The sequence below is a fragment of the Protopterus annectens genome, chromosome 3.part1 (genome assembly GCF_019279795.1).
Source record: "Protopterus annectens isolate FY-2018-M chromosome 3.part1, PAN1.0, whole genome shotgun sequence".
Lineage (NCBI taxonomy): Eukaryota > Metazoa > Chordata > Ceratodontiformes > Protopteridae > Protopterus > Protopterus annectens.
Genome location: NC_056732.1, coordinates 1,850,925,198 through 1,850,935,424, shown reverse-complemented (window position 1 = coordinate 1,850,935,424; position 10,227 = coordinate 1,850,925,198). Strand labels below are relative to the sequence as shown.

The 10,227-nt window shown below is 37.5% G+C and overlaps 1 protein-coding gene across 1 annotated transcript in view; it reads left to right on the top strand.

The window, feature by feature from the left end:
- LOC122797923 (zinc-binding protein A33-like) overlaps positions 1 to 9,646 on the top strand; it is a 39,399-nt gene extending 29,753 nt beyond the window's left edge. The window contains exon 2 of the mRNA XM_044066442.1: positions 7,996 to 9,646. Within this exon, the coding sequence (XP_043922377.1) occupies positions 7,996 to 8,531 (536 nt within the window). The 3' untranslated portion in view covers positions 8,532 to 9,646. The remainder of the gene's footprint in view (positions 1 to 7,995) is intronic.
- The last annotated feature ends 581 nt before the right edge of the window (positions 9,647 to 10,227 follow it).

Here is a 10,227-nt window from a genome sequence, read left to right as displayed (position 1 = left end):
TTACATTTTTGTATAACTTCCTGTATAATCCCTTTATCAGTTACATCCTTTTGTACATTTCCTTGTATAACACATTCTACTATCTCTTCATCCTGTATAACTTCCTGTATAACCCCTTTATCAGTTACATCCTTTTGTACATTTCCTTGTATAACATTCTACTATCTCTTCATCCTGTATAACTTCCTGTATAACCCCTTTATCAGTTACATCCTTTTGTACATTTCCTTGTATAACACATTCTACTATCTCTTCATCCTGTATAACTTCCTGTATAATCCCTTTATCAGTTACATCCTTTTGTACATTTCCTTGTATAACACATTCTACTATCTCTTCATCCTGTATAACTTCCTGTATAACCCCTTTATCAGTTACATCCTTTTGTACATTTCCTTGTATAACATTCTACTATCTCTTCATCCTGTATAACTTCCTGTATAACCCCTTTATCAGTTACATCCTTTTGTACATTTCCTTGTATAACACATTCTACTATCTCTTCATCCTGTATAACTTCATGTAAAACCTCCTGTTTATCAGTTACATCCTTTTGTACATTTCCTTGTATAACACATTCTACTATCTCTTCATCCTGTATAACTTCCTGTATAATCCCTTTATCAGTTACATCCTTTTGTACATTTCCTTGTATAACATTCTACTATCTCTTCATCCTGTATAACTTCCTGTATAACCCCTTTATCAGTTACATCCTTTCATACATTTCCTTGTATAACACATTCTGTCTCCTTATCCTGTATTTTTTCATTTTATTGCACATTCATTTCACATTCTAGCCATGAATGACCAGTATTACCACATTTTTTGCACTTTGTCACATTTGTTTGCATTATGCCCTGTTTTATCACATTCATTGATTAAATGATCATTTTTTCATTAACCCTTACAGAGCTCTGGTGTGGATAATTTTGTTTGGTGTTCTTTGTTATAGAGTGGCCCTGTTCATATTGTCCTATAGTGTTTCCTGTAGTTAAAAAAAAAAACAAAGGGCTAGATTATTTTCTATAACTCAGTATTGACATTACCTCCCCCGGTCATTAGAACTTGGAGTATTAACACTATGAAGTACTGCTATAGTTTTTATATGACTACAAATTAATTACCCTCCATGCCATTTCTAGTGTACATAATGTTATATGCTAGGGAATTTTTGAATTTCTTATTTCTAATTTCCACTAGAGCACATAAGTGCCCTTTTTAAAAATCATAGTAGTGATGGGTGGCACAGTGGTGCAGTGGTTAACATTGTCACCTCATAGCAAGAGGTTCTCTGGTTCGATTCTCGGCTAGGGTGCCCTCTGTGTGGAGTTTGCATGTTCTCCCTGTGTTCGCGTGGGTTTCCCTCGGGTACTCCAGTTTCCTCCCACATTCCAAAGACATGCATCTGGAGCATTTCTCCCCGGGCCTCCGCTGAAAACAGGCTCTGTGGAACTTAGTCGGACATTCCCGGTCAACAAATGTTAAATAAAAAATAAATAAAATTATAAAGAGTAAATAGGTGTCCAATTCCAACTTCCCACTCCACTTTAGATCTATAAATACTGGTATATATTTTAAGATAAAATCTCATTAAGTTAATTTTTAGTATAAGATAGTATAGACTAGGGTTACCCTTATGACCCATGGTCATTTGGAGGTCAATATACTGGTGCTTCTCATACAAACCATTGGGTGCCTTTTGTCACCTATCACACATGCAGGCCCCATCCTCCAGTCCTCACCTAGCAATCACAAGTAGCCCATTGGCCTACTCTAATACAAACTACTCTCCCAAAAGGTGTTTGATTTTGTCCTATTGTAGCCCAGAGTTTCATGTTCCTGACCAATCCTACTGTAGCACATTTATTGTCATTATTGTCACTGTATTGATATCAACCTTGTAACTCAAAAGTCTGGAGTATGTTTTGCATAATCAACAGTGGTCATCTGTCCAAGTGTTATCTAATAAAGACTTAAACTTATTCAACCATGAAACTGCTCAGTTTTTCCTTCCAAAAGTGACATACTGCTTGGTAGCCGTAGTTTTCTTTGAATCTTGTTCCCTGGTTTTTAAATGGAGAATATAAGCACTTTTTTATAGCCACCTTTTTTTCTAGTTGTTCTTTTATTAACCCCTCTCTCTCACAGATACTTGGCATCCACTATTTTACTTTTTTAGCATTAACATTCAAACATGCCTAGCTAATGGATTCTGGCACAGACCAAACTTTTGTAAATGAGAGCCTCAGTCCTTTAAATGGATGACCACCTCATCTAGATTTGCAGTGCCATGTCATAAATGGGGCTTTGGTATTTTTTCCATCAGTATCTGAAAGATGGTTGGGGGTCTATATCAGCTATATAGTAGGACTGGGTACTGAAATAAACCCTCAGATATTGATGATGATAACGCCTTTTCATGCAGGCAAATGGAATCTAGGGGAATCAAACTCATAACTGTTGTTTTTATTAGAGGGTGAAAGCAGTATTTGCCCATACCCCTTTTTAAAAAAGTCTTATGTTAAGCATCTTGTTTTTCCTAGGGTCATTATCAGGTCATCATTTCTGCATATGGAATAGCTATGGAAATTTAAAATGCTTTCTAGTTTTCCAGTTTTCTAAATTCATTAAAGAATCTGATACTACCATCAGGTTAAGGAGCTAGCACTAGTGGGCTTTTCCATTCAGTCTATAACTCTTCCAATACTCCACATTTGGGCATCTTTTGAAGTTCTTTTAGTATCTGTTTGTGTGACATTGTTACTCTCTAAGGTTTCAGACTAAACTTCAGTCCAGATGTTGTCTCTATGTTATGTCCTATCAGTTTAGTTCAACCAAACATTTCTGAGAACATTCCTTTATTTCTTAACAGAACTCTTATTTCCTGCTTTTATACTTTTGATAAAGATTGCTGTATCTTTGGTAAAAATTCTTTTTATTCCTTTATGAATTTCACCTTGCAAGCTAACCACATAATGTGTTCCTTTTTCCACTGCTTTAGAAATTAATGTGATAGACATTTCCAGGTGTGTTCAGCAATATCAAACTCATGCTGGAGTTAACTGCCATATAAGAGTTCAATCAGTAAATTTACTTGAACCTTGTGATGATTCTCTCCTATTGTAAGCAGCAAGTAAGATAGGAAGTGGTCCCAGGTCTCACCATCTGTATCAGTTACTTTTCTCTACATGAATTTCAGATTTTTATTGAACCTCTGTGTTAAACTATCAGTTTGCAGCTGGTACACTAACATTTTAAGTGATTTACCTTAACACACCAGCACATCTGGAGCAGTACTCAATATTAAGGGGGTTCCTTGATCAGTACACATCCCTTTAGGCATGCCCATTCTTTTACTGTATAAAACTGAACCCATTCAGGCAAAAATATTTTGTCCTATGATCAGGTTTTGCATTGGTTGTCTGAGTCATCACCCCTCTCTCTATAGTGTCTCCAAAATATTTGGCATCCACTATGCTTAATATTCAAACACACAAAAAGGCTTATAGTGCAGTCATATTATTGGTCAGGAGGTTCATTAGTTAGTTTTCTGGGTTTTTTTGTGCTGCTATAAATTTGGTGCATTTGAACAGATGAAACACAAACTGAAAACATGCCTCTGTACAAGTGAAGGTTCAAAGTTAAATATACAAAAAGCACTTGCAAGGTGTTGCAATAAATTCCAAAAGCTGCCAGGTGGTGAAATCCAAAGAAAACTTCCTTTCATTGACACAAATGGGGACTGCGGTGGTGGTGCTGCGGTAGCGTTGTTGCCTCACAGTTAGACGTTGCTCGTTCGATTCTCAGTTAGAGCGTCTTTTGTGTAGCGACATGCGTGAATGGGCATTCCTTCGTTGAAGGTTGTGCATTAGGCCTGGCAAGCCAGCATGTAAAAATCTACTGCCAATCATTAGCGGACCGGAGTTCCACTGTGGCGACCCTAACCGGGAAAAGCCGAAAGACACAAACAAACATTGACACAAATACAGGTTTAAGTGCTTTCGGCCAAAAAAATGGCCTTCATCAGAAACACCCATAATCCCACTGGCAAACACTTAAATACCCTTCAGTGACAAAAAAATTACTATTCAATTAACCAATTGATGCGTTTTATACAAATAACATAAATAACAAACTAAAAACACTACTGTAAGACACTTATAAAAACTGCTATTCTACTTGCATTCATTATATTTTGCTTTTCCACGTAAAACAACTTTATAATTCACTCGACTATTGAGACCAGGTTTGTTATATGCATTGAGCAGAATCTGCCATTTGAGCACTTTATATTCAAGCTCTCCTTCTTTGTCCCCATTGAAATCAGGAAAAACATAGTCTAGTACCAAAAACTTTGAACACTTGGGACATTCTAATGTATGTTTAAACAATGCATTATTGTTGTTCTTCTTTCGGCTTTTAGGGGTTGCCACAGCAGAACTCCAGTTCGCTAATGATTGGCAGTAGATTTTTACAGTGCCGAGGTGCCAGCTCGATGCCCAACCTTCAACGAAGGCATGCCCTACGCATGTCTTTCAAACGATACTCGACCGCGGGAATGACATGCAGACTCCACACAGAAGGTGCTCCAGCTGAGAATCGAACGGGAGAACCTCTTGCTGTGAGGCAACAATGCTACAGCTGCACCACCATGGCTAAACAATGCATTATTGTAATCTTTCTTTTTTATTCCATGATAATGTTCATAAATTCTCCTTCTCAGTGATCTGCTGGTTTTTCCAATGTAGAAGGAATTACATGCTAGGCACTTTGCCATGTATACCACAAATTCTGAACTGCACGTAAACCTATCTGGCACTGTAATGTTTTTTTCATAGGTACTTACTTCTACATAAGGTCCCTCTGCTCTAAATCTGCTAGACTCTTTGCAGTCTAAACACTTATACATACCCTTAACTCTATTATTACTGGGTGCATGTTTATTTTCTAGAATCTCTTTAAAATTCCTAGCCCTTTTGTTAATGTATATGGGTTCGTTTCCCACTGCAGCCTTAACTTCTTTATTTGCTACTAAAATCCTCCAATTATTATTAATAATTCCTTTGATAGCTTCACTGTCCACTGTGAAGATTAAGGGCATGGCCGCTTGCCAATTCTTGTCCTGCTTTACCATTTCTTCTCCTTCCCTAGTCTCTTTTCTTGCACTTTCCAATCCTAATAAGTTGCTAACTATCTTATTGGGATATCCCTTGTGTTTGAACCTCTCATGTAATTCTCCCACAAATCTGTCTATTTTGCTAGCATCACTTGTAAGTCTCTCTGCCTTAATCAGCTGCCCCCTTCACTATATTATGTTTGACGTACGTAGGGTGCATGCTGGTGTAATGAAGCAAGCTATTGCTAGCCACATTCTTGTAACTTATTATAACTGTACTTAATGTTTCTTGTCCTTGTTCCTTAATGATGTTTAAATCTAAATAACTAATCCTAAAAAAATGATATTCCAATGAACATTTAAAAAAGCTTGTGCTGTTATTCATTTCTTAAACAAAATCCTTTAAATTGCCTACTTTGCCCCTCCACACAAAAAACAAATCCTCAATAAATTTGTAATAACATAAAAGATTGGTGTACCGTGCTATGTGAGGCAAGAGAATGGACTGTTTCTGTATCTCCACTCTGGTGTTGGTCTTATATGTGTGTGTTTTTTTATTTCTTTTATTTTTAAAACATAACTTTTACCCACTTACCCTCTCCATTGCACTCATACTTGTGGGGGATACGGACAGGGTGTTTTGAATAGTTAAGATGTCTTTCTACACTATTACTAAGATGACTCAGTGAAGAAACCAGTTGGGTTGTAAGATACTCATCTGTCTTAGCAGGGGACTTCTCCTACCTCTGACTTTACAGGGTTCTTGAATAGTTAGACATTTCACAACCTGACTGATTTCTGCACAATGATGTCAGATGTCACAATGAAGATACCAGTTGGGTTGTGAGGCATCTATCTATTTTTGCAAGATGACCCTCCTCCCAGCTGTCAATTTATGGGGTTATTGTACTTCTGTCAACAAAAAGCAGGCTGCCTCTTGCATATCTTTCTTTGTTCTCTGGAGTTTTGGAGTTTCAGAGGTGTAGAAGCAGCCAAATCATTTTACAAGAACAGTGCAAGTCATTATAATTATTGGTGAAATGGCAGAAACAATTTCATTTTGAATTCAGCTGTTGTATATGTGAGTCTATACTTTCCAACATACCTTTATGGTTCATCTTCTGTGAACTGGTAAAAAGAAAATAAAAAAATATACAATTCTATTCTATTAATTAAGACAATTACATTTCCTTCCATTAAGTAATGGTTGATCCATGTAATTGTTCAGGGTTCTTATTTGCAGCAGAATTATTTCAAACTAGTGAGCAGTATAGGTAATAGGGTGATTAAATAACCAAAAAATGGCTGAATCATACTGAATGCACAAGACAGTCAACGTTGCAAACAGATGTATGTGAAAAGCTTTAGAAGAAAAACATGTTACGCTATTTGTGTTTCCTTTCTGTTGTCACTTATTGCCCCTTGGAAACAACCACAACATGTAAGCACACCTTTTATGAAATCATTAATGTGACAAGCAGAAAATAGTTAACAGATACCTGAGGATTTATTAATATCCCCAGCACAGGCCTTACAGCCCACAGTTAAAAGACCCTTACTGTGGTCATACTGGTGTATTTTGTGATTCAGTAACACATTAGCTACATTTAGGAGTGACCTCATTATAGGTTAATTTGCGTATTACTGAATCACTGTTAACTACCACGAAGTAGTACTTCCTTGGTAGTCACTTGCTGTGGCAACCATATCCTGAAGGCAGGGGCACTCCCCATGCATACTCCTACATGCAATAAACACACACATCACAGGCCCCATACTGGTCCCTGAATTGTCTGCACCTCCAGATGTGTCCATTTCCTGCCCTATCCTCGCACCTTAGTCCCTGGTGTCTCATATTCTCACCAATCCCCTTGCTGTTCAAGTGCCATCAAGGCATGGAGAGTAAGGTTAACATAAAGCCCAGGCACTGTAGAAGAGTATCCTGTGCACTTAAACTAGGTTTCTGTAACAGTACATACATGGTTGTCCTCCAAATAAAGAAAGGCCACAACCTTCATCAGTTTGTTGTTTAGACATCCAGCAAACACTTTCACCAGTATGTGGTAGCCTTGCAATAAAAAGTGCAAACTTTCCTTGGCAAAGCAAGAATGGTTATCAAGCATCTCATCCCATGCAGGAGCATATCTGAATTGTTAAACCCAACCATCTTTCCATTATACCTCAGTACCATGTTTGGTGATGGAAGGAACACATGCAGTACTAGGGACTTTCCTGCATTCATGACATGCATGGAAAACTCTGTCGTGTCTCCCTCCATATCCTTCATGGTTCTGCATGCCAGTCTTTCACCCCAGTATGGGCCACCATCATGCTGTATTCATGTTTGTCTGGTTTAAGGGTCCTAAGGGCCCTTGTACCATCATCATTCATGGATCCTGAGAGACAGCTCACTGTTACCCTGTTACTGAATAGCCTCATGAGTGTAGAATCCATATGCCTAACTATGAAGTCATCAGTCAGTATTCCATTTGTATTTGTGTTTGAAGATTGCTCTGGTGTTACTTGTCTAGGATGTGTTCTTTACTGGTGACCACCATCTGTGTTGCTGCTAACTGGTATTGCAGTGCTTAGTTTACAGTGGGACTTCAGGTTAACTGTTAATTCACTTTGATGCATTTTCTATTTATTTCTACATTAATTGTCAGATACTGTGATCATTACACTTTGAAGACCACAATGTACTTTGCATTTATATGATGTTTCCTGATGTATCAAGGGTACAGCATGTCAACTAGGGATCACAAAGAAATGTTAATTTGCATTGAAACTGAACTTTTAATAATATGTTTCTTATTTTGAGATTTATAAACTTCGCTCTGGCAATGTGTATAACATAAACTGTTTTACTTTCACAGGCTTGCCTCACTTGACCCTGGACCCTAAAACAGCACATCCCAATCTCATTCTGTCTGATGATCTGACCAGTGTGATAAACCGTAATGTTAAAGAACTGAGCCCTGACAACCCTGAAAGATACAATTTACGTCCCTGTGTGCTGGCATCACAGGACTTTACATCAGGAATACATTACTGGGAAGTGAAAGTGGGGTGCAAAACTTACTGGGAGTTAGGTGTTACCAGAAATTCTAGCATCAGGAAGGGCCAATTTGACTTGAACCCAAATTGTGGTTACTGGGCTATAGTCTTGAGGTCTGGAAATGAATACTGGGCTCAGGATTCAACACCCAAGAACCTCAACCTTTCTGCGCAGCCTAAGAAGGTTGGAGTGTACCTGGATTATGAGGGGGGTCAGGTGTCATTTTATAATGCTGATGACATGTCCCACCTCTACACCTTCACTAACACCTTCACTGAGACACTGTACGCTTTCTTCAGCCCTTGCAATAACTGTGGTGGAAATCTAGAACCGCTAAAGGTGCTTCATTTATAGCTGTAATTCAGGCTGCTTCACATCTAGGCCTACTGACATAGAACTTGTTCATGTAGCCATCTGAAAAAATAATATATTATCTAACTCTGTACTCTAGGTGAAAGGGTGTTAGTGAAGAACACTGAACCTAAGCAGTGATTTTTCTCTACCTGTTAAAAATACAGAAGTGAGTCAGTGGCATAATTCCAGTCTGGCAGTTGTCTGTTCAGTGTCTGTTGTGATCAGGTAGACCATTTACTAAGTAACAGTAAAATACAAGTAAACGTGACAGCAGGCAGTTTATTCAATGTTTAAATGCTTTCATCTCTATTGATATTAAATAGTCATATTAATAAAGTGAATTAATAGCAACAAACTCTTTTTTCCCTTTTAAAATGTAACTTTGCAGTGTGTCCAGAGAGCAGTTTCTTAGGTCCAGTATTTTCCACAATCACCACTGCTTAGATACCCTAGTAACCAGTAGATATAATAACAGGGAAATTGGGTATATTAAGGAAACGGAAGCAAGGTATATAGCTAGAAAATGAATTAAGTGGTTTGACAAAAGGCATATTGGGGTTGTGATTATAAAGTTATAAACTTCAAATTCTGTGTGATGGGGTGGGGTTTAAGATAACTGCTAGGATATTTATTTGTGACATGCACAGAGAACTCCAATGGAGCCCTTTTGAGTCTGTACTGTCAAATGGGCATGGCCTGAGCCTTTTGAAAATGAAATTATTGCCTCATGGTACAAACAAATATTCATATCTTTACAAACCTAAGTGCTATTAGAAAACTGTAAATGACAAACTTTTCAGTACAATGTAATATTTATGGTGGTTTCATTAATTCGATTCTTGGTCTTAAACTGTATTTTGTAAGCCACAATAAATGCAGTAAATATCAAAGTTTGTAATGTTGTACCATCATCTTGAGATATTTCAGTAACTATTTAAGCAGCAGACATATTACTAGCAGCTTTTGCTTCATACATCTATGAGCTTACATATGAGGCTGCGCAAGTCTATCTTTGTCACTTGATTGTTGAGATATTTAGAGAAATATGAAAATTCCTGTAATAAAAATAAACAGTATACTGTACAAGTAGTATTCAGTATTTCTTTATCTGCACTAGACAGAGGTCAAATATCAATACAGTAATGTTTGCCATCATGTAAGTTTTAAAATAAAAACTTCTAATAACTTGTAGGTAGCATGATTTTGGAATTATTAATACAAATATGAGTGAGCAATATTTGATGCCTAGATGCTTGGATGTAACTGCAGAACACTTGGAGGTAGGCTATAATGCATGTAAGGAGTTAACAGCTACAGTTTTGTTTACTACTGTTAACCTTATGTTTATCTGGACCAAGCACCAGGCTTTATAAAGTTATGCACAGACTATGTTCTTCAGATAAATATGTATAAAAGATTTAAAAATAGTCACAGCAGCACTCACTAGTAAACTATACAATTAACAACATGCACCTTCACAAAGACACCATTCACTAACAGAGTCCGTCAAGGCTTGGTGCTGGGATGTCTCCTTTTTGGCATCTACTCCTCTGAAATTAAGGCCAACATCAGGGGCCTCTGGCTGACCATGTTTGTAGAAAATTAAAAACTAGGTGAGGGCATGGAATCCCCAATGACACAAACACTCTCCAAGAAATTAATACCTGTTGACAGAGCTACAGTGTAAAACTCAACA